The following is a 25,454-nucleotide window of genomic DNA, read 5'->3' on the forward strand; positions in this document are numbered from 1 at the left end:
CATTGTATCTTGAAAGCTTGCACAAATAAAAGCATTTCATTAGCCACAGAACGGTATTAACTATTTTTTATTATGCAGCAGCCGTTATTCGAACAAATCACAGAGCCGTTTTCGTGTGCGCTGCTGTACTCCACGCGGCATTAACGCGGCCAATCGCCCCAGGCACACGTGTTTATCGCGGTTGCTTTGTTTGAATTTCATGGATTCTGTTTCTTTGTGTGCAATGAAATTAATGAATTGTAAAACCAGAACACTAAAATGCCATTTTCTGCACTCGCGTCTAAAGGTGGTACAGTTGGAAGAAATCACGCGCCATGATATGGGTATTCCGAGGTATACAACGCGTGAAGTGTTCGAATAACGGCCACTGCATCCGTATATATATATATATATCACGGTAGCAGTAAAATCCTCCCAAGCAATCATGTCAAATAAAACCTGGATTGCTATATCTAAGAAAATTTGAAACAGCACTGAAGATAGCTGCATAATAATCTCCAAATTTGCTTGGTGGGAGGGAGGCGTGAAGTGTTAGAATAACGGCCGCTGCATCCGTATATATATATATATATATATCACGGTAGCAGTAAAATCCTCCCAAGCAATCATGTCAAATAAAACCTGGATTGCTATATCTAAGAGAATTTGAAACAGCACTGAAGATAGCTGCATAATAATCTCCAAATTTGCTTGGTGGGAGGGAGGCGTAGATTGCATCTAACACCTCTGTGTAAAATACTTTTCATTGCTGAAAGCTTAAGCACAATCACTCAGTGTAGGAAGCTTGAGAGGTTTGTTACAGAATTTAGCACCTTAGGCAAGTGTAAAATCCATCACTATCTGTAATTCTCTGGGTACAGATGTAGCAGACATTATTACTCCCGCTGGTGAATGCAGCAGGACATGCATAACGTGCAAGAGACAGAAGCCACCATTCAAAAGGGCGTAGAGTTAAAGTGTTACTGCTTCCGCTGCAACGCAGGAGCGGGAGTCAAAACTTATGCTACACTTGTATGATCAACTTCGAGAGTATGTAGTTAGACAATGCTGCATAGATCTTTTGCATAGTGTTAGGAAATACTTCCCTTTTTATGTCATGTTTTAGTCTAGGGCATGCTGCATTTATATCAATATATATATATATATATATATATATATATATTATAGCTATACTGCATATATTTACATGTATGTTTTAGAATAAACATATGAGTATTTACATTTTTGTCATAAGTATAAACAGATTGCAGATTAGGCGTTTGAATTTCTAAACAATTATAAATTAGAGTAATTCGGCAATTGATGACAAACAGCAGTGAAATATTGCAAAGGAACAACATTACTGAGCACTAATCTGTTTCGTGCTATCAGGTTTCATTAACCACTCAGCAGAAATTGTGTAATTGTATATTTGAATGCAATGCCTTTTACATGTTCATACACATGTATATATATATATATATATACATAGGTGAGACAGGACAGGGGCTAAACAAGAGAATGAACCTGCATCGCCACAGCATCACACGCGGAACAAGAGACAGTCCTGTTGGCGAACATTTCTCTGACTCTGGCCATAAGATGAACGATCTGAGGGTTGCCATACTCAAAGGTAATCTTAAAACCCCGAAAGAGAGACGGTTGCATGAATACAAATTTATGCAACTGTTCGGGACACTTAGCAGTGGCCTAAACAGAGATCGAAATTTTATGAGTCATTACTGACACTAGCGAACTCTCTTCCCATGAGCGCTAAAGGCCATGTCTGTACATACTGTGCTATATGTATGCACACACAGCTGTCTCTCACACATACTAATACTCCTTATTTTTCCATCCCTATACACCAATAGGGACCACATAGTATCCACACACACTTTTAGTTGTGCTACAAACTCTCACATTTCCACACCCACCCACACCATTTATATCCCTCTCACTCCACACACACCTTGTGTAGAGCACTGTTTATACTGTGGGCTCTCCATTCATTTTTATTCACACTGATACACATACACACTCTTTCTTCACTTGCTTTCAGTTACCCTTTGACACCTCTAGCCATAAAACACATCCACACCGGGGGAAGGACAAGCACAGATAACATTCCAAGAGACACTGTTTTTAAGTAATCCTTGCTTCATTCATTGTAACATCGCCGGAAGAAGAGATCAGTGTATCTCGAAAGCTCGCACAAATAAAAGCATTTCGTTAGCCACAGAACGGTATCATCTATTTATTTTTTGATTATATATATATATACAGCTCAACCACGTTATAGCGCGGTCCTCGGGGGCCACCCGATCCGACCGCGCTAGAACCGGGGTCGCGCTAATTAAAAAAAAAAATGGCAGCCGCGCGCCCGATTGGGAGGGAGGGAGTAAGGAGGGAAGGAAGGAAGAGGTGGCCGGAAGCCCTACACGTCCCCCAGCAGCGGCTCTCCGAGTCCAGCCGCAACCTGCTCCTTACCTCCCACCACCGGCATCCATCCCCCTCCACCGGCATCCACTTCCTCCCCCCCCCGAGGCCCCCCCCCCCACACCTACCGGCCCTCCGTGGCATAATCCGTTTTGGGCCTAGCCCACGTGGCCCTCCGAGTCCCAGTCTGCTCCTCACTCACCCCCCCTACCGGCATCCATACCACCCCCCCCTCCTCCCGACACCACCCCCTCCTCCCGACACCCCCCCTCCTCCCGACATCCCCCCCTCCTCCTGATGCCAGCTCCGCTCCGATCTGAGCAGCCGACACCAAAGGTAGGGAGGGGGAGTGTAGTGTGCTGTGAGTGCTGTGAGAGTGTGCTGTGAGTGCTGTAAGAGTGTGCTGTGAGTGCTGTAAGAGTGTGCTGTGAGTGCTGTGTGCTGTGAGAGTGTGCTGTGTGCTGAGTGTGCTGTGAGCAGTGTGCAGTGAGTGCTGGGAGTGTGTGCAGTGTGCAGTGAGTGCTGGTAGTGTGTGCAGTGAGAGTGTGTGCAGTGTGCAGTGTACGTGCAGTGAGAGTGTGTGCAGTGTGCAGTGTGCAGTTAGAGTGTGTGCAGTGAGAGTGTGTGCAGTGAGAGTGTGTGCAGTGAGAGTGTGTGCAGTGAGAGTGTGTGCAGTGAGAGTGTGTGCAGGTGAGAGTGTGTGCTGTGAGAGTGTGTGCAGTGTGCAGTGTGTGCAGTGAGAGTGTGTGCAGTGAGAGTGTGTGCAGTGAGAGTGTGTGCAGTGAGAGTGTGTGCAGTGTGTGCTGGGAGTGTGTGCTGGGAGTGTGTGCAGTGAGAGTGTGTGCAGTGAGAGTGTGTGCAGTGAAAGTGTGTGTAGTGAGATGTGAGTGCAGTGAGTGTGTGCAGTGAGTGTGTGTGCAGTGAGTGTGTGTGCAGTGAGAGTGTGTGCAGTGAGAGTGTGTGCAGTGAGAGTGTGTGCCAGTGAGAGTGTGTGCAGTGAGAGTGTGTGCAGTGTGTCAGTGTGTGCAGTGTGTGCAGTGTGTCCAGTGTGTGCAGTGTGTGCAGTGTGTGCAGTGTGCAAAAAAAAATGTCAAAAAAATGTAATTCTATGGTTTTACATATCAGGACATAATAACAATCATCTGGTCCTTAGCAGGTCTAAAAATTAGGTAAATACAACCTCAGATGAACAACAACACATGACATATTACACCGAGTCATGATTATTTAACAAAAATAAAGCCAAAATGGAGAAGCTCTGAGTGAATAACTAAGTACACATTTACTGCTTCCATAGGAATTAAGATGCTAAGTAGCAGACAGGTGCTGCTAATCAAATGGCCTTGATTAATTAATCATCAGCAAGTGTGACCACCTCTATAAAAGCCGAAGTTTTAGCAGTTTGCTGGTCTGGAGCATTCAGGTTTGTATTAATACAATGCCAAGGGGGAAAAGACGTCAGCAATGATCTAAGAGAAGCAATTGTTGCTGCCAATCAATCTGGGAAGGGTTATAAGGCAATTTCCATACAATTTAAAGTCCATCATTCTACAATGGGAAAGATTATTCAAAAGTGGAAAACATTCAAGACAGTTGCCAATCTTCCCAATAGTGGACGTTCAAGCAAATTCACCCCCAAGGTCAGACCGTTGCAATGCTCAGAGAAATTGCAAAAAAAAACAAGAGTTACATCTCAGACTCTACAAGCCTCAGTTGGCATGTTAAATGTTAAAGTTCATGACAGTACAATTAGAAAAAGACTGAACAAGTATGGTTTGTTTGGAAGGGTTGCCAGGAGTAAGCCTCTTCTCTCTAAAAAGAACATGGCAGCACGGCTTAGGTTTGCAAAGTTGCATCTGACAAACCACAAGACTTCTGGAACAATGTCCTTTGGATAGGCGAGAAGAAGGGGGAGATGTTTGGCCATAATGCACAGCGCCACGTTTGCCGAAAACCAAACACAGCATATCAGCACAATCACCTCATACTATATGTCAACCACGGTGGTGGAGGAGTGATTATTTGGGCTTGTTTTGCAGCCACACGACCTGGGAACCCTGCAGTCATTGAGTCGACCATGAACTCCTCTGTATACCAAAGTATTCTAGAGTCAAATGTGATGCCATCTGTCCGACAGCAAAGCTTGGTCGAAATGGGGTCATGCAACAGGACAATGATCCCAAGCACACAGCAAATCTACAACAGAATGGCTGAAAAAGAAAAGAATCAAGGTGTTGCAATGGCCCAGTCAAAGTCCAGACCTCAACCCGATTCAAATGCTGTGGCGGGACCTTAAGAGAGCTGTGCATAAACAAATGCCCGCAAACCTCAATGAACTGAAGCAATGTTGTAAAGAAGAGTGGGCCAAAATTTCCTCCACAACGATGTGAGAAACTGATGAAGTCATACAGAAAACGATTACTTCAGTTATTGCTGCTAAAGGTGGTGCTACAAGCTATTGAATCATGATGTATACTTAGTTTTCACACATGGCTTCTCATTTTGGCTTTATTTTTGTTAAATAAATCATGACACGTGTAATATGTCATGTGTTGTTGTTCATCTGAGGTTGTATTTACCTAATTTTAAGACCTGCTAAGGAACGGATGATTGTTATTATTGTCCTGATATGTAAAACCATAGAATACAAAGAGGGTGTACTTTCTTTTTCACATGGACTGTGTATATATGAACAAAGTGGAGGTCCAGCACACTTGGATTTTTGTAAATGTGAAATTATTGAAATCGAGGTTTGGGTCCCAGTGGGATCTTTGACAACATGGGGACGAAACGTAGATCACAAAATAAATTCACATTTACAAAAATCCCAAGTGTGCTGGACTTCTATACTTCTCTCTCTCTCTCTCTCTCTCTCTCTCTCTCTCTCTCTCTCTCTCTCTCTCTCTCTCTCTCTCTCTCTCTCTCTCTCTCTCTCTCTCTCTCTCTCTCTCTCTCTCTCTCTCTCTCCTCTCTCTCTCTCTCTCTCTCTCTCTCTCTCTCTCTCTCTCTCTCTCTCTCTCTCTCTCTCTGTTAGAGTATTATATCTCATAATATAGTATTAGAAGTGATGTATTTAAACACATACTGTATTAGTAAACTATTACACCTGGATAAGCTGTTTTGCTGTGTCTTCTTGCACTTCCTGGAGTTTGATGCATAGCACCTCTTATGTGTAATAATGAATCTACCATATCATCCTCTGGTTGCAGGCTGTGAAAGGGATAGGTAATACAATGATCATCTGAACAAGCAATGAACATTTATTTTCCTCAGCTTGTGTAAGTTTTTTGTTCCTAATACTGTGTTGCTTTAAACTAATGCTAGGAGAAGCTCTGATGCTCCACAAATGTTTACACCACTGTTAGAGGAATAATAGTACAGTTCGAGAGCCCATTAACATCATAGCAATAGGCTTGTGAATGAGTAGGGAAACCTAATCACTTTTACTTGTACATTCAATACAACTTTGTCATATGAGCTGTCCTCTCTCTCTCTCTCTCTCTCTCTTCTCTCTCTCTCTCTCTCCTCTCTCTCTCTCTCTCTCTCTCTCTCTCTCTCTCTCACTCTCTCTCTCTCTCTCTCTCTCTCTCTCTCTCTCTCTCTCTCTCTTCTCTCCTCTCTGTGTGTTAGAGTATTATATCTCATAATATAGTATTAGAAGTGATGTATTTAAACACATACTGTATTTAGTAACTATTACACCTGGATAAGCTGTTTTGCTGTGTCTTCTTGCACTTCCTGGAGTTTGATGCATAGCACCTCTTATGTGTAATAATGAATCTACCATATCAATCCTCTGGTTGCAGGCTGTGAAAGGGATAGGTAATACAATGATCATCTGAACAAGCAATGAACATTTATTTTCCTCAGCTTGTGTAAGTTTTTGTTCCTATAGTAGAAGACAAGCCATTTCTAGTTAAAGCAATATACTACATGTTTTTTTTTATAAACCAGTTTTGTACTATGAGAAAATACTTGTAGCATTTAGATATTTTTTTAATGTATTCTAATGTAACAAGCATTTTTGTTTCTATAGCAACATTTACAAAGTCACATCCCTTCCTCTAATAAGACAGGCTCTGGCACACCCCTTTTTGCCCTCTCTCTAGCAGTGCTCGAATTGTATCTAGATCTTCACATATAACTTTAGGTAATCTTCTGCAGCCCTAACAGTAATATAATTTGACCCCCGGGCTAAGTCTTCAGCGATCAATTACAGGAGAACGGATCGATCGGCAATTTAGCTAATCACTTGTACAGTGTGTAGACTGTATTGATGCACATATTGAATGGATTTCTTTCTTTTTTACCGGCATCTTGAACGTCAGCTTTAAATTAGGCAATTCAATTAATATTATTCTGTTCTATATATTATATTTTAAAAACAGCCAATTAAACAGAATATAGTATTTGGTATTGCTTGCACAATCTCTAAATATATCACTCTAGGAAAAAATAACACATTCTGTGGTGCTTATGCACTAAGCACCGATAAGCCACTTATCGAGGCCTTATCGCAAAAAAGGCCTTCTGCTATTCAGTAAGCCCCGATAAATTGTCGATAAAAGCCGTTTTCAGCAACAACAAAAAAAATCTGAGAAAAAAACCCGCCAAACGAGCAGTGATAAGCCACTTATCGACAGGTTTTCAAACTCGTGCAATTCTAGTAGCCCCGATTAGCTTATCAAGGCTAATCACAGCTCAAGAATAGAGATTTTCTCTCAAAATCCTCCTGCCATGAAAAGTTGGCAGGAAGGTGGTGAGAAGCTGCCGAGAAATGGTGAGACGGAACTTAGAAAAAAAAATGCATTTTTTCCTGCATTGGATTGATGCCGGGAGTCTCCGGAGCTGATACCCATTAATATCAGCACCAGAGACCCCCGGCATAAATCCGATGCAATAAAAATGCATTTAAAGGCAACTTCATTACCTTAGGAACAATAGCAGTTTTATTGGGGGCAGAGGGGGTGAGCGGAGTGGGTACTTGGACCTTCACTCACCCTCTTTGCCCCCAATAAACATTACAATATGTACTAACCACCAATACACAACCCACCCACTCCCTGTGCCCCCACATAAAACCATAATTATTTTTTTTTATACCAGGATTGATACCAGAGGCCAGCAGGGGTCCCCGTGTGGTCCTTGCGGGTGTCTGTGGGCCTCCAGGTGGTCCCCACATGTGTCCGGATGCCCCACAGAGGTCCCTGGGTAGTCCCCGCAGATGTCCGGGGGCTTCCAGGTTATCCCTATGGGTGTCCGGGGGCCCCACGGGGGTGTCCGGGTTGTCCCCGCGGTGTCCGGGTGTCCCCGCTGGCATGCGGTACCAATCCTGTAGCACAAATAAATGTGGAATAATACATTGCAATAAATACACTTCTCCCCCCCAACACATACAGTACAGTAATGGGCAAAATAACTATTATCCAGATATGGATAATAGCTCATTTGCCCATTATAAAATAAAACATTAGCCAGCTAGCATAAATAAAGTAATTAAAACGTTCAACTTACTCTTGCCATCATGAAGGGCATCCTCATCAGCATACAGGTCCATGTCCTCCATTGCCAGAAAGAATACAATAAATAATACAATCTAATGGCCCCTAACCTGTTAATTAACGTAGCGGTTAATAACCTCTACAATAATGAATTGTTAACCCACACTCCTCCACTACCCACCTGGGAGGCCTAAGCACCCACCCTGGGACCACTATACCCACCCTCTATCGATTGATTAAGATAGTGGTATATCATACCCATATAATATGGGCATGATAAGCCACTATGGCAGTCAATGTTCACCCTAATAAAAAGGCATGAAGGCCAAAAATGCACAGTAATAAAACATATACACAAGCAATTAAACACCCCAATTCAATAAATAAAATCACTAGCCAACCAATTTAATACATAAATAAAAGCACTAGCCAACCAATCAATTTAATAAATGAAGGCGCTAACCAAGATAACAATTAATTAATTTTAAACATTAGCCAACAAAACAATTAATTAATTTTAACCACTAGCCAACAAATCAATTAATAAATAAAACCACTAGTCAACACATCAATTAAAACCACTAGCCAACACATCAATTAAAACCAGTAGCCAACAAGACAAATAAATAATTAAGAACACCAAACAATCCTAAAATGTACTAAATACGAACAAATTCTAAACAATTTAATCCAAACAATAAACAGAAATAAAAAAATAACACTCAATAGAAAACAAGCATTTGCCAAAAAATGCATTGGCTATCACTGTATTTATCTATCTATACCCTAAAGGGGCACAGATTAATACATTAGCAGTCAATGTGCAATGAAAAACATAAAAAGAAAAAAATACAATAAAAAAACCTGTAAAAATACAATTACATACATTCAATATTTTTCTTACCTTTAGAAGCATTGACCCTCCGAATCCCGGCGTATCAGGAAGTTCTCGTAATGCGACATCATCAAAGTCAATCCAACACCATCGAACTTGAAGATCCGGAACAGGTAACAAAATTCTTCTTTCTATTATCTTCCATCACGTCTGTCATTATTTCTATCTTTTCTTTAATCTTCTATCTTCATCTGTCAATCCATAGCCCCATAGTAAATCCACAACACAATATTGTCTCGTCGGCTTCTTGAGGTAAAATGAGATGTCAAGGCCTTATAAATGGTCTCTGACGTCACATTTTCAGGTCAGATGCTACAGCTCTAATCTGATTGGACGCTGTATCATGTACCCACCTTTGTTAAGGATGTGACGTCATCTCCAAGGGAGGTACGTCACATCCTTCAAACCACATGGCATTACAGCCAAAGGGATTGAAGGCAATCCCTTTGGTTGCTGTACCATGTGATTGGTTACATAAGTTCAAAAGGATGTGACCTCATCCCTTAAAGTGATGTCACATCCTTTTGAACTAATGTAACCTATCACATGGTTAGATAGAAATAAAATATTGAACAATAAATCATAAAAGTCTTGTGCATGAAATGGCTGGGGTAATTGTTAGCTTTGTGCTGAATGAAAGTGTGAGGCCATAAAAAGTTTCAAGACACTTTATAAGCGTAAACTAGCTAACATAGTCACAGTGGATCTATATATATCATTTTATCTAGTAACACAGTGCTTGAAGTGGCTGACTAATAGCACTACGAGAAGCAACAATAGCACTTTGAGTACCAAAATGTAGCTGTTCCCTGGTTCTCGTGTCTTTACACTAACATGCTGCCTGTTTGTCAAAGCAAGGCTAGCTAAACTTCCTGGTATTACGTCATCATGCCCTACACGTTTCGCTCATGAGTGGAGCTTCATCAGGGACGGAGCAACAGATTGTAAGGAAACCTCCCTTTAGATAACATCCAGTTGCCATGGTCATTGGATGCAGGGCAACCAATAAAATGTTTCCTATTGCATGGTATGGAGTACTAGCGTCTCTAATAGACATATGACTAAAAATGTTTTATTTTTAATGCTTTAAATATGTAAATACGATAGAAAATGTTCCCTAATGCTCACAAACTAAAACATTCGCTACCAATAGTTAAATTACCTAATTCGGCTACTTCATAAGAAATAAAAACATATTTTTCAAAAAGAAAACTTCCTGGAGGTATGTGTCATGATAGATATAATAGAGGCCTGATGTATTATAACTCCCATCTGTAGTGAATGAAATGATCCTTTATAGTCATCACAGAGAATTGTTTTTCTAAAAACAATAATGCAGAAATGCAATGTGGATAAGGCAGATCTAAAATGATCTAAAGTGACAAATGTGGTGTCCTTTTTATCCTTCAACTTGTTTGGTGTCTTTCTCATTGTTTTCATAATCCTATCCAAAAATGTCATGTAAAAATAAATTATAACTCTCACTCCTATACGTATGCTTAAAAACGTTGCATCACAATATGTTCATTAAATTCATTGGGAGTAATTTACAATTCGTTTGTCAACTACCATTACTTGTGACCATAATAATCTTATAAATGCATTTTTGTTTTCCTAATTTTTAAAAGCTTTCACAAAAGCATGGATTCCTCTCATTTTAACCCTACTGTACCTTATGATCCATTTCTTGTGCTCAAAATACTGTGTTGCTTTAAACTAATGCTAGGAGAAGCTCTGATGCTCCACAAATGTTTACACCACTGTTAGAGGAATAATAGTACAGTTCGAGAGCCCATTAACATCATAGCAATAGGCTTGTGAATGAGTAGGGAAACCTAATCACTTTTACTTGTACATTCAATACAACTTTGTCATATGAGCTGTCTCTCTCTCTCTCTCTCTCTCTTTCTCTCTCTCTCTCTCTCTCTCTCTCTCTCTCTCTCTTTCTCTCTCTCTCTCTCTCTCTCTCTCTCTCTCTCTCTCTCTCTCTCTCTCTCTCTCTCTCTCTCTCTCTCTATATATATATATATATATATATATATATATATTGTGACATAGTCCAAAGATGTTAGGCAGCTTTCTGCACCGTTTTAGGTCAGAAAGTGCAGGAATAGTTAAAAATGATCCATTCCACAGCTTCACATTAACTCAGGCTGGTGGATGGAAAATCCAGACCACAGATTACAATGGGTCTAGTTCTCCCTAACCTGCTCTCCTAATCACTAGCACAGGTATTTAGAGCAGAGAGGTTTGCATTTCAGTCTCTCTCCTTAGAGCCTGGGGGTGTAGAGGGAGAAAGGGGGTGGCCCGGGATTAAAGGGGTTGCACCCCGTTTGGCCATCCCCTGACCTCACCAGGGAGACAAGGGGTTAACTGGGCTGAGGTCCAGAAATGTGATTTAACCCTTGTTATGACATGAAAATGTGTATTCCCCTGTTCCCATGTTTCATTGTAATATCTGGTTTAATCAGTGTCTGCATCACACACACACTAGAATCCATCCGGGAGTACAAGGGTTAATGGTTCTTTAATGATTATAGCCCTTTGTGTAATTTTCCCGCCTTTTCAGGCACCATTTTGCAGGGTCCCATAGGCCGCCATTGGGGCTCCATGTGTTTCAATGGCGAATCTTGCTGTTTGGGTCCTGTTTCATGTGAAGACCAGCAGATGGCGTCCGAGAGGAGGAGCGGCGGTTTCCCATTGTAAGTCAATGGGACCATTGACTTCAATGGAGAATCCTCAAAGGAGCTTCCCAGGAACGAGTTGGCTGCCGTCCAAACCGCATAACTGCAAAGCGGATACAATTTCTAAAAAAGAGCTTTGATCACTTATTAGCCAAGTTCAACGACAAGTGGCGTGGGAATCAACAGTTCTAGAGCACCTAAAAATAAAATTCTTTTTGCCCCTAGTTCCTAGGCCTCCCCCCACTCGACCACCACCGGGTCCCCAAATCCTGGACCCCCGATAAGGGTTGAACCGAGAAGAGCGGTTCGCGCCATAGGTTCCAATGGTGAAGTGTGAAGAGCTGAAATTTAGGAATCCATAGCTCCGGTTCCGGAGGGTCCAGAGGGCCAGGGTTTGGGGTACCTGTAGTCACTGCTCCGGCATCGCTGCAGAACCCTCCTTGACCCTCTTGGACCAACCCGACGGAGTATGGACCCCCTTGAAAGTTCAGGACTTTTCCCATAGACTCCAATGGCGGCCAATCTCCATTGACCGGCTATGGTGGAAAAACCCCATTGACTTCAACGGCGGCGCAGCCCCGTTGAAAGTCTATGGCGGCGGATTCCCATAGCCGCCAACGGCGGCGGTTTGCCATTGAAAGTCTATGGTGGCGGAGCCCGTTGTTTTCAATGGGGATTTAGTGAAAAACCGTGATTTAATTTACAGCGGAGTTTTTTGTATTAAAATAGGAAACAGTTTAAGGTGTATTTGTGTAACTCTGGTTCCGAAGGTCGTAGCAAGTGGCAAATTGGACCCTAGGGTGTCCCAGTTCCGGCATTGAGAACTGGGCAGTTTGGACCCGCTGGACCCAACGGAACCGGATATTTTAATATGTTTATGTTTTATCTTTAATACTGTGTCCCAAAGCAGGGATAAAACCCAGAGGAAATTCCTTTGCATACCAGGGTAGCATATGGCCAGAGAGGCGACCCAATGTCTAGGACTTAAGTATTGTTCAAAGGATTTTGTCACCCTCACTGTTTACCTGAGGGCGGAGACGGCTCAAACCAGAGCAGTCTGTAAGTGTCCCATTTCACACCTCACAACAAAGAATATCCTGCCAGGAATTCCGTTTGGTAGACTAGCTGGCATTCCTGATGCAGATGAGGGGCTACAGAAATGAGACCCTAGAGTTCTAATGCGCATGGGCCAACTAGCAGGGGGGCATGTATCAAAATGTGTTCCCACGTTAAAGAGTGGCTAGAGGTAATTGAAGACCAATCACCTGTACTCAATGTTAAGGATAGGGTTACAAAAGGTTTATAAACTGTTGTCCACCCTTTATCCTTCGTCTTCTGAAATCATCTTGATTGTACCTGATTGCGAGAGAATTGCTATGCAACATACTTCTCATCCCCCATCCCCAAAGTAAGTGTACTTCTTGTCTGTTACTGTATTGTTTCGTGTGTTCACCTATCCAAAGGAATAATATACTTTATTATATCTAAGCCTCGTTCAGTTCAAACCCAGTATTTGGTGTAAATTACAACCTGTCATAAGCTATCGTCACAGGGGGTTTCGCTGCTCCCCTGCATCCAGTTCGGGGTGGACGGCCCCTTCAAGTATCACAGTACCAGAGGATTTGCCTGGACACTTGGGACCGAGTTCCCACCACGAACAGATAAGACAAACAAATCTTTATTGCTGTATCTAAAAGACTATGCTTTATCTAGTGACCCTAAATGAGAGGGCATTCATTTAAACTGGGGAACAAGGTTAGTTGGCCCAGCAGCAGTTAGAGAGGCTGAAGCTGCGGTGTAGTTAGATCCCTGAATGGGATAGGATTTCTTTATATTATTTGGTTTTTATTTCTTAAAAATGACACTGTGTGAAATGCTATAACACTGATATGAGTAAACCGCTGAAGGTTAATGTCTGAGTGCCTCCTGCCTACACATGTTAAAGCTGCAGTCCCTTAATTGGATGAAAATAAAGCAGGCAGAAGCCTGAGTTAAGCAACGTAATACTTTGCATGATCCTGTTTGTTGTATATTTAACCCTAGAAGAACCCAGACAGACGTCAGCGCTACAAAAGAGGGGCGTTTGTCACATATGGTGGAGAATGCGGGTCGACACTAAAAGGTCTGTGGGTTTGCAAATAAATGCGGGGGTTTAAAATGGCCGCCCAGCCGAAGTAAAAGTACAAATGCTGTTAGTGAAGTCTGTCCCACTGTGTATAACCAGTTGTGCTTCCAGCATAACAGAGAATGTGCGAAGTGTGGATGCAATAGCACCCTGAACCCAAACAGAAAACCAAAATGTTTTGCTGAAGAAAGTGAAAATTGCAGCTAGGAAGTTGTCCCTGCCGGGTTTATAAAATGGCTGACGTGAAATGTTTGTTTTGTAATGTACATAACCATGAAAAACAGTGTCCCTTCAGGCCATACGATGATGATGACAACTCGTATGTGGCCCCTGGAAGAGAGCTGTATCCACAGATGAATTTAGTATGCTGGGCCTGTCATGAAGTAGGTCACATGGAAGATGTGTGCCCCCAAATTTTCAAAGACAAACAGCTGCAAAAGCAAGCAACGCCCTGTGAGTGCAAGCAAGATGTGGAAGCTACCAGTGAGTGTGTGCCCAGTACCACTGATATCTCTGGAGCTAATAAAGCAAAGAGAAAGAAGAAGAAAACTGTTCCTCAAGTCACAGGGGAAGTGACCGAGCCACTTGAACCTGCACTGTCAGGACATGCGTCAGAAAGGCGCCGAGATGTGCTGCAGACCAGAGTGACCGGCAGAATTGTCACGGGAACAGTGGCAAAGGAAAAGGAGGAGCAAAGGGAAGCTGAATCCTTGATCCAGGATAAAGAGGCTTTGGTTTCTGCACTCCAAGCTGCCCGTCATAATTATGAAGTCCTGTGGCAGGGAGTGATGAAGGAGCGGGAAACGAACGCCGAGTTACAGAGGTGTATACTCCCAGCTTTACAAAAGTACGAGGCTTTGAAGAAAACAGAGTCTCTCTTACGGAGTGAGCTGGATGAGGTGACGACTAGTCTGGAAAAGGCCAACATCGTAATTGCCACCATGGATGAAAAACAGATTAAGTCTGACAAATTGATTGCTATCCTAAAACAGAAATACGGGAAGGCTCTACAAGAGGTTCACGTGCTCAGCACAGAGGTGCAACACTCACGCCGGGAGGGCCACGGTCTGAACACAGAGCTGGGAATGTTGAAGCAAACCCATGAGATTGCCCTGAGTGAGTTAGAGACTGTAAAGCAAGAAAATGAGAGTCTGAAAATGAAAAATTCAGATTTGACTGACCAAGCAGAAAAAGTGAAGAAACAGTTGACTGAGGAAAAGTTAGAAGTGCAGGAAGCAGTACAGAATGCGCTGATGCAAACCCAGAGCAAGCACCAGAAAGCGGTGAAGACTCTGAGGGAGGACTGGCAGGATCAGATTGAAGAGCTGCAGAAGCAAATCGCTGAGCGCGAGATACAGTGCGCCGAAAGGGAGGAGGTGTCCGCCCGTCAGGTGATCTGCCTGACATTGCACTATGAAAGCGAGATGGCCGATATCCACAAGCAGCTGGACCACATGGCAAATGAGGGAGCCTGGCTGCAGATGGAGCTGGACAAGACCAGGGAGGAGCACCTGCAGCTGCAGGTCAAGAATAGAGAAAAGGAAACAGAGTTAAACCTTGCTCTGAAACAGATGACAGACAAGGAATCGCGACGCAACTTCAAAGAAGTTGAATTAGCAGCCGCACTGAGTGGAAAAAGAAATACAGAAGGACAGCAACAAAGACGCTACCAGGACATGGGAGAAGCTGCTAGAGTGGTTCAGTCGGGATATCAATCCTACCTCCTAACCAAGCAAGCTGTACGTTCCTATACGCATATCTTCAAGGCTGTTGCAATATCACGATTTGCTATAAAGATGAAGTTGGAGAAAGAGATTCCAAAGCTAAAAGAGACACGGTCACAAAAGGAGACCAGGGAAAGTATACTGAATGCCTCCACTGATGACAAAGAGGAAGGAGAAAGAATTGACTTTGATTGTGCTGCTGTTATTCCAGAAACAGATAGACACCCTCCTGAGAATACTGAGAATATACTCCCTGATCTGGGATTCAAAAATCCAGATCCTCAATTTCATTTACGTTATCCAGATGATTATCAAACTAGTGAACACACCCAGGCCACAACAGAAGATGTTTTAGCCAAGTGGGTGGCAGTTCCTGAAAACACAAATTTGATGAAAAATCCTGATGACATTGTTAATATGGACTACGTTTATATAGAGGCAATTAGGTCTCCAAAACCCCAAGGCCTGGTAATGGCCCCAAAAGGGAAATCAAAGATTTCTGATGAGAGGAGACATCTCAGTAAGAAGAGCCTAGAAGGTTCAAAGATTGAAAAGAAAAAGCGACGGTCAACGCTGCGCCTGAATTGTTCCAGATCTCGCCACTCTGGACCACAGTGTGGAGCCAAGGAGAATCCGGTCCGAGTGTCTCGTCAGTGGCTGAAGAAACAGTCCAGTCATTTGCAGGATGCAGCGGGTGTTGAAATGAAGTCAGAAGATGTAATGGACTGGAAGTCAAAAAAAAAAATGTTTGGGAACTGACCGATTTTTATGTTATACATGTGGACTATGTCACGGACACTTAACTTTGCAAATAAGCTAGTTTAGTTATGCTATATTAGGCCTCTAGAAGAAGCATTTTGTAAATATTACAATGTTATTTTTTTTCTCTTCATTGAAAATGTAGGTAAAACTACAAATTAATATATAGGGTTTACGACCCTTAAGTTTACAAGGCTGTAGTTTAAAAATAAATAAATAAAAATATATATTGGTAGCTTACAATATAGAAAAAAAAATGCCCTTTTTGGTTGGTAAATATATAATGAGGTTCATATTCTAGAGTAGAAAAGAAAAAACCCAGGGAGGTAATAGAAACTGTCCAGTTTTATGAGTATATTTATCACATCCTGGGTTATAGGAATTGGTTGCTAGAAATATATTTTTGAAAATAGTTCCCTAACAGAGGGCAACAAAATGTTTGCCAAGTATAGTCTCTTAGGTTTCGTCATATTGTCCATAATTGCCGTGAAAAAGTTAATATTCGTGTCATGTGAATGCTTAATATTGTACTGGGGAGTTAGCTCAAATATTTCAGGTAGGACGCTCACCCCAGTGAGGTCCATGGCCGCTCACCCCAGTAGGTATGAGCTGGGGAGGGGGATATGTGACATAGTCCAAAGATGTTAGGCAGCTTTCTGCCCCATTTTAGGTCAGAAAGTGCAGGAATAGTTAAAAATGATCCATTCCACAGCTTCACATTAGCTCAGGCTGGTGGATGGAAAATCCAGACCACAGATTACAATGGGTCTAGTTCTCCCTCACCTGCTCTCCTAATCACTAGCACAGGTATTTAGAGCAGAGAGATTTGCATTTCAGTCTCTCTCCTTAGAGCCTAGGGACTGGGGGTTTCGCTGCTCCCCTGCATCCAGTTCGGGGTGGACGGCCCCTTCAAGTATCACAGTACCAGAGGATTTGCCTGGACACATGGGACCGAGTTGCCACCACGAACAGATAAGACAAACAAATATTTATTGCTGTATCTAAAAGACTATGCTTTACCTAGTGACCCTAAATGAGAGGGCATTCTTTTAAACTGGGGAACCAGGTTAGTTGGCCCAGCAGCAGTTAGAGAGGCTGATGCTGCAGTGTAGTTAGATCCCTGAATGGGATAGGATTTCTTTATATGATTTGGTTTTTATTTCTTAAAAATGACACTGTGTGAAATGCTATAACACTGATATGAGTAAACCGCTGAAGGTTAATGTCTGAGTGCCTCCTGCCTACACATGTTAAAGCTGCAGTCCCTTATTTGGATGAAAATAAAGCAGGCAGAAGCCTGAGTTAAGCAACGTAATACTTTGCATGATCCTGTTTGTTGTATAATTAACCCTAGAAGACTGTGTCGGGAAGAACCCAGACAGACGTCAGCGCTACAAAAGAGGGGCGTTTGTCACAAAATAAATATATATATATATATATTATATATATATACATATATATTTTATATATAAAATTCTACACTGAAATGTTCCATTTTAATCTGTTACAGAATACTTGATTTTCTTGTAGTGATTATACATTTTGTTACCAATTGGTGCAGAGAATCTTTATGATATGTATGAAATGTGTTTTAGAGGGCAATGTTATCTTTAGATATTTATGCTGATATGCAAATAAAAATATCACTTGTGAGCACATTCACATACTCTCAGACAGGTCTGCAATGCTGCTTGTCACCATTATTTCCTATCATACAATACTTTCACTACAGCCAGGGATTCTGGGAAATGACATGGAAATGAGGAGTGTCACTTTTTACTTCATGTCCAACATGGACCCCTATAAGCTTACTGTATTACACAGCTTTTCAGCACAGCCTGGTTAAACAAGTGCATAAAGAGACAGGCTCCAGGGCACAAACAAACTGATCCTGATCACTTGCTTGATCAGACAAAAATAAAAACTCGCGGTCCCAATGTAGAAAAAAGTGAAAAATCTTTATTGCAGCATACAAAAGTGAACAGTATAAAACCTCCACATTTTGTTAATCCTTGAGAACGCGTTGAAACGCGTGGGAGGTTTTATACTGTTCACTTTTGTATGCTGCAATAAAGATTTTTCACTTTTTCTACATTGGGACCACTATTTTTTATTTTTGTCTGATCAAGCAAGTGATCAGGATCAGTTTGTGTGTGCCCTGGAGCCTGTCTCTTTCTGTGCCTGCATTTGGTCTCTGGAGGCACCCATCTGGGGGGGAGAGGGAGGAGCTTACACTGCGGACGTGCAGTGCTACTGATTGCAGGAGTTGGGAGCAGGCGCACAGAGTGGAGCACACAGGGAGCTGTGAGAGGTGTTTTCCCCAGTGCCTGAACCATTGAGTACTTTCATGCTTTCTGCATCATTGCACTGTTTCTTTGTGAGGGAGGAGGATACTAGAGAGTTTCAACGGAAGATATAGAGGACTTATACTGCCCCCTTTCTTTACCCCACCTCCTCCCCTTGGATGTCGCTTATTTGATTATGCTCCCCATGTACTCTCCCCCCTTCTGATTGACACTGATCACACATATCCTGTTCCATTCCATCTAAACCTGGAGTGCATGGCAGATTTCTACATTGTGGTTAAAGAAGTGCATAGATAGCAAACCTATTCACAAACAGCTGTTTCGACCATTTGGGTCTCTTCAGTGTGAGGCTTGTTATACTGGCTTTGCAATGTGAAGTTGGAATAGGTTTCAACCACACATTATGTTAATATGGTAACTGCATGAATGACTAAATGTAGCATTTTTTTCTATTATATTTTAATGCGTATAGAATTTTTATGGTCTATTCAGTGCTTTGGAGGTGGTGAGTGTTAGAAGGCTTCCTCTTTGGTTCGCTCTTGATTTGTTATACTACTATACCCTAGAGACCCATGTCTTTTTGTGACATTATTCCTATGCCACTTTTACTCTATGACTCTATTAGGTCTATCACTAAACCTTATATACAGATGTAGCAGTACAGTATATGGGATATGGTACACTGCAGTATGTTGCACTAACACTGCCATTGAGTCCTATAAAAACTGTGTGACATTTTTGAACTGGGACCTTGTAATTACTGGTGAAATAAATATAATGCAGGCACAAATTCTGACATAGAACTTACAGACTGTGTAAACAATGACACTGACACTGAGTGTGAAGCAGCGGAACCTGGCTCAAATCCTGGTGTCAGCTTTTTGTGACCTTGGGCAAGTTACTTTATCTCCCTGTGCTCCAGGCACCAAAAAATTGATTGACAGGGATGTTGTACTGTATGTAAAAGATGGTATGTACTGCTCACTATACTGTAATTGTGACGTGCTTTGAGTCCCATTGGCAGAAAAATGCTATATGAAATAAAGTTATTATTTTTATTATGTGCAGTTACTAAGGTGTTGAATTTGAATCTGTAATGCCATTTCTGTTTAGCGTAATTAGCTCCTAACTAACTTTACTAACAACGTATTCTATGCCAGCATAGAGGAAAAACCTTGTTTCATTAAAGAAAAACAGCACCAGTACTAAGTCACTCTTGTTTTTGGAATTTCCATTTCCATACTGGACAAAGACAAGTTATGCACTGTATCGCATGCAATTTCTGAGAACAGAAACCACTACTGTACAGAGAAAGTGATAGCTGGGATGTCATTTTTTTTGCTGTCAAGGGAATGTATTGTATGTAATATGACCACCTCTCATTAGAATGATACAATTCAGTCTGATCACCAAAGAAACCAAATGTGGATACCGGACCTTGCTTTTCTGAATGCTCAGCAGGTGCCCTGCATTAACACATTGTTTTGTATTAAAAATCCCTAACATACTGTGAAAGTAGAATTGCGTTTTTTTTTTTTTTTTTTTTAAATATGCTTATTTAAGTCAGTTTTGCCTCACTATACACTGCACAAATAATGATTTCTCGCTTATTTTCATCTTCACAAATTCGTGTTTGCAACCAAGAGAGTAACAGACAAAAAACATTTTTTTTTTCTGAGAACACACATAATTAAATGGTTGGAGCAGGGAAAAGATCCGCATTCAGTTTTTCAAATTAAATCTAAAAGCTTGCCCTGGTGAGTTAAAGAGACTGGCAAGTTTTTACAAATAACATCAGTGGGTCATTTCGGAGACAGTAACACAGCCGTGTTGGAATAGAGTCATTAGGCAATATATTTATTTTGAAGCCAATTAACCTTTTGTCAGAGAAATGTGGAAGCTGTAATGATTTCAGTTCGTGGAGGTCAGCCTCTAACAGAGGCATGTATGACAGCGATTACGTTGGCTGACATATGCTGCAGACTAAAAGCATAGCCTCAGAATGAGAATCTGCCTTCATTTGTATTCTGCTCTCCATTTCCGAGGGAGCAGCCAATTCTGACCTATCCATTTAAGTAATTAAAGCTTCCATTTGGAAGTGTCCTGCAGGAAGGTGAAATTTGGGGGAGATGAATGGTTACTGCTCGCTATATCCAATCACTTGATGGACTGCCTGAAACAGCTAGGGTTGCCAGGTCCTCGTAAAAATAGAGATGAATTGGTGCAGGAGATAATTCTCTAAGGCAAAGAGGTTCTGTCATCTTCCTTTTTGTCGGAGATAATTTAATTGTTAGCCAAGGTGGATGGCTGACTCAGGGGGCCTGCCACTGAACAGCTTCCCCCACAACCTTTCATTTGCTGAGAAATCACTCTGTTTTATTTACTTATAAGCCAACTTTGTTTGGCAATAGAAGATGTCACTTCAATAAGCACAGCTGGCTTTCACAGCTGTGCTCTCACTTACCTTCCAGGCTATTTTGTTTCCTTTTGTATCATGCTCAAGGGCAATCGGGAAGTCTCCTCGCTCATAAAACTTGCGAAAAGCCGTGGGCTTTGCAGGTCTTTCTTTGAATGCTCCTGCTGCGGGGGGGCCTCTAACCTGCAAAACACACGGTAATAAATGTATGATTGAAATGATAGCATCCAAACAGTATTTTATTTCGCATCCACGCACATTTATTTTCCCTTTTCTTCAGAGCAGTGCTTTCAGGGTAAAATAATGCATAATTCTATACAATTACACGTGGAATTTTTGTTAAAGGTATCTCCTATTGAGATTCAACAGGAAGGATCATTTTTAGAAATAGGGCTCTTATTGCATGCAATTTCTAAATGGATGCCCATGGTTTGCTTTACAATGTCCTTCAGATATTGATTCAGATAAACAATTCAAGATAATGCTCTTGGATCACCCTGGAAATTGATCAGCACATAAAGTACATTCAAAGTCTCTCTTTAATTTGAAATATAAAAAGGTAGAATGCAGAAGGGAATAGTCACAAGAGGGTGTATGTTGTAGTTAAGGCTTGTATGGCCGTTTTATTCAAGGATATGCTACAAAACAAAATAAATATGACAAAGCTTCTGACAACAATGGGTATTTTATGCTTTGAAACAATTAGGACTAATCCCTATGCCCCTGTACATCCTCTGATACTGTTTGAAATATTTCCAGGTTGTGTTGCCTTTTATTAGAGATATATATATATATATATATATATATATATATATATATATATATATATATATATATATATATATATATATATATATATATACATATACATATACATATACATATACATATACATATACATATACATATACATATACATATATATATATATATATATATATATATATATATATATGTTCTTCAGTATTCGGTGATACCTTTTTTATTGGACTAACAATTTATGTCATAGGACAAGCTTTCGAGAGTTATCCTCTCTTCTTCAGGTCAAGCAATACCGATATCAGTATTGCTTGACCTGAAGAAGAGAGGATAACTCTCGAAAGCTTGTCCTATGACATAAATTGTTAGTCCAATAAAAAAGGTATCACCGAATACTGAAGAACTCATTTATTCTGCACTATCGCAACTGGACTAACACGGCTATTTTCTGTGTGTGTGTGTGTGTGTGTGTGTGTGTGTGTGTGTGTGTGTGTGTGTGTGTGTGTGTGTGTGTGTGTGTGTGTGTGTATATATATATATATAATTATTTTTTCTTGTAAAAATATCTTTTTATCTACAGATAAATGACACATCTGCTATGTAACACTGAGTTAGGAAACTACAAGGTCTCATTTTTAAGATTAAAGCAGCAATCCCCTACTCAATTTATTTTTACTTTTTAAAATGTATTGATAGAATTTGAAACTGAGCTTAGCTGCACTATTTCTAGCTCTGGGGGCATCCTGATTCCCAAGATATGTACCTTTATAAGTGCCAGTAAAATGAAAGTAAAATCAGAGTTGGCTGCTGGGATTGTGCAAAAGGAAACTGCTATGTCCTGCTCTGACATTGCGGCTTCCTATTGGCCCGGGGGAGTGAGGATTGGATGTCAGCTATACTGATTTCCCAAAAGGGACCAGAAACACTGGCACATAAAAAATAAATATCTAAGGAACTTGGGGATCTCCGGAGATAAAAATAGCACAGATAAGTTACAAGAAATGTTGTGAATTTGTTAAAAAAATAATAATAAACAAACGGGGTCGGGGAGACTGCCTTAAGATTATTGTTTGAAAATTAGAAGATGGGATCAAGCCATACTTTCACATAGGTGTAAATAATCAAATACCCATTTAATACTCATTGTGCTTTATGAGTACATAAACAATAGGATAAAGGTGCTTCAGAGGTGATGGAGATTGCAATAGGCTCCTCCACTATTGCAAAACCATGAGTTGCAACCACCTGAACCACTAAGGGTGTAAAGCACATCCAAAATAAGTTGGTCATTAAAATCCTAAATAAGATTGTACTCTCTTCCTTCTTTCACGTGGTTAGTGGAACATGTCCATCAATCTGACAGGCACTCTCAATTGAATAGCTCTTTAATTTAATTAGTGAAACTACAAGTCGAAAGCAATCTTAGTGTTTGACCTCTGCAAATTCATTAATGCAACCCATTTCTGAGATTTAACCAATGAAAAGAAAAATGGATTCTCTAATACTTATGACTAAGTCATAATGCAACAGGGCTTTGCTGTGGTAAAGCAGAAAGCAATAACACTAATGGAAATTTTTACTTCAGGGCGCATTCAAAAACACAACATTTATACTTCTATGCAAGCTACAGTTCCTACTTCTACATTTTACAGCAATATTAAAATAAACTAATAGTCGACAGTGTACTCAGCGCTCTACTGAGACAATATAGTACAGGCATAACCCAGTTTAAGTACACTCACTTTAAGTACACTCGCGAGTAAGTACATCTCACTCAATAGGCAAACGGCAGCTCACGCATGCGCCTGTCAGCACATCCTGAACAGCAATACCGGCTCCCTACCTGTACCGAAGCTGTCCGCAAGCGGGGAGACTATAAAGCCTGTTACAAATGCCTTATTTACATCAGTTATGCGCGTATATGACGATTGCAGTACAGTACATGCATCGATAAGTGGGAAAAAGGTAGTGCTTCACTTTAAGTACATTTTCGCTTTACATACATGCTCCGGTCCCATTGCGTACGTTAATGTGGGGTATGCCTGTACAGGGAATTATAATAATACAATAAGCGCACCAAAGTCGGACAATAGGAAAGGAAGGAATCCCTGCCCTGGAGAGCTTACAATCTAAGTGGTATGTTGGAAGACTTAGGCTGCGCTTATAGTGCCTTGCGACGGCGATGCGACGGCGATGCGACGTCGCTCCGAAACAAATCCATTTACTCCATCGCAAGAGCTTATAGTAAGCGTGACGGTGACGGAGCGACGTCGCGACTAAAAATTTGGAAGCCGGGAAAATGGGATTTTTTTAAAGACAGTCGCCACATGTGACTGTCTCTAAACCAATCAAACTGCCATCGCCCAGTTTAAGATCAATATACTAGAGGGTGCGTTTTTTAAGACCCTAATATCCTGGCAGCCAGTTTACCTGCTCCCGATCATGCTTTCCGCCCTTTGTTGGTCTTCCTCGTTGTTCTCCTATATGTTTTCCGTAGGTCCCAGCTGTAGGTCTGGGATGGGTGTCCACCCTAAGTTGCTACACATGCTCTACTATTGAGTATTTTTGGTGAGTGGCGTGTTAGAGTGGCCCCGTGGGCCCCAGGGGCATGGTGACGTCACACCCATTAACGCTCACAAGCGGGACGTCTAACAGCTGCTTGCTAATCTTCTGAGAGACACAGTTGTATCAGTACCTTTATTTCTGGGATATTTTTTGGCCATTACGGACAGACATGGGCGATATTTATATGTACGATATGTATGAACAAGTATAGCTCTGTTTTTGCTTCCAGGCAGATTCGCTTCAATTCGGGATATGTGTATATGCTAGGCATGCATGACACATTTTCATACCCTATGATCTGCGGTTACTTTAAACCCATTTTTTGCATGATAGATTGACTTTATCATACAGATGTGGCCTGTTTCTATTTGGGGTTTTCCTGATCCGAGCCTGTCCCTTTACATGAGATTACCCAAAAATGTACGCGAGTTATCCGCGATTTAACCTGGGTGAAGTGAGACCTGAAGGCGGGCAGAAATTCGACATGTGGCGTTATATGCAATACCAGCCAGAATCTCAAGTCGGTGATCGCGATTTATTGTGTTCCCTCCCGTCTAGCTGTAGGAAAAACATGCTGGCAAGGGCTAGGCTGAATGTGTACTGCATGTTACATGCTGACAAGTGTTAGCCTGAATGTGTACTGCATGTTACATGCTGACAAGGGCTAGGTTGAGTGACACTCACTGTACTGCATGCTACATGCTGACAAGGGCTAGGTTGTATGTGTTATGAATGTTGCATTTTGAGAAGGGCTAGGTTGAGTGACACTCGCTGTACTGCATGTTACATGCTGACAAGGGCTAGAAAACCTTAGTACTTTATGTACAGTACTACTCTTAAGTGTATTAAATTTACTGCTAAAGAGTAAAAACATCTTAAAACAATGAAACCAGTGAACACTTTATAAAACAAAACTTATTTTTTATTATATGAAAAAACAATCCCAGTAAAGTTTTAGTTGATTATTGTGAAATTAATGAAATCTCCATAGCAGTGGGTGTTTCAGGGAAGACGCCTTTTATGCCTTAAAAAGGCATTTATGTGAGGGGCGTGGCCAGGATGTGGAGCAGGAAGGTCGCGGAATAGCTCGGCTCCATTCAGAGGATCAATAGAAGAGTGGGAAAAGCCCTTAAAATAAAAAAATTAAAAAGCTACCCAGCCAACTTGTTGGATCGGCCCTTCTCTGCAAACATAATTGCAAGCAGTCGGGCGAGCTTTCGGGGTCCCACAACTACCGGAGAAATTCCTTCTACCTTTCCCTCGGTCCTAACTTCTAAAATGGCCGCCGGATCCATGCGGTTC

At 41.4% G+C, this 25,454-nt stretch overlaps 1 protein-coding gene across 7 annotated transcripts in view; it reads right to left on the bottom strand.

The window, feature by feature from the left end:
* The window catches only part of PACRG (parkin coregulated), a 978,203-nt gene that overhangs the window by 706,233 nt on the left and 246,516 nt on the right, over nt 1-25,454 (bottom strand). For 6 of the 7 annotated variants that reach the window (XM_075596735.1, XM_075596734.1, XM_075596737.1 and 3 more), the window contains exon 2: nt 20,877-21,011. The exons of the other annotated variant lie outside the window; for it this stretch is intronic. In XM_075596735.1, coding sequence (XP_075452850.1) covers nt 20,877-21,011 — 135 coding nt within the window. The remainder of the gene's footprint in view (nt 1-20,876; nt 21,012-25,454) is intronic. 7 annotated transcript variants of the gene reach the window in all.

The sequence above is a fragment of the Ascaphus truei genome, chromosome 4 (genome assembly GCF_040206685.1).
Source record: "Ascaphus truei isolate aAscTru1 chromosome 4, aAscTru1.hap1, whole genome shotgun sequence".
Classification (NCBI taxonomy): domain Eukaryota; kingdom Metazoa; phylum Chordata; class Amphibia; order Anura; family Ascaphidae; genus Ascaphus; species Ascaphus truei.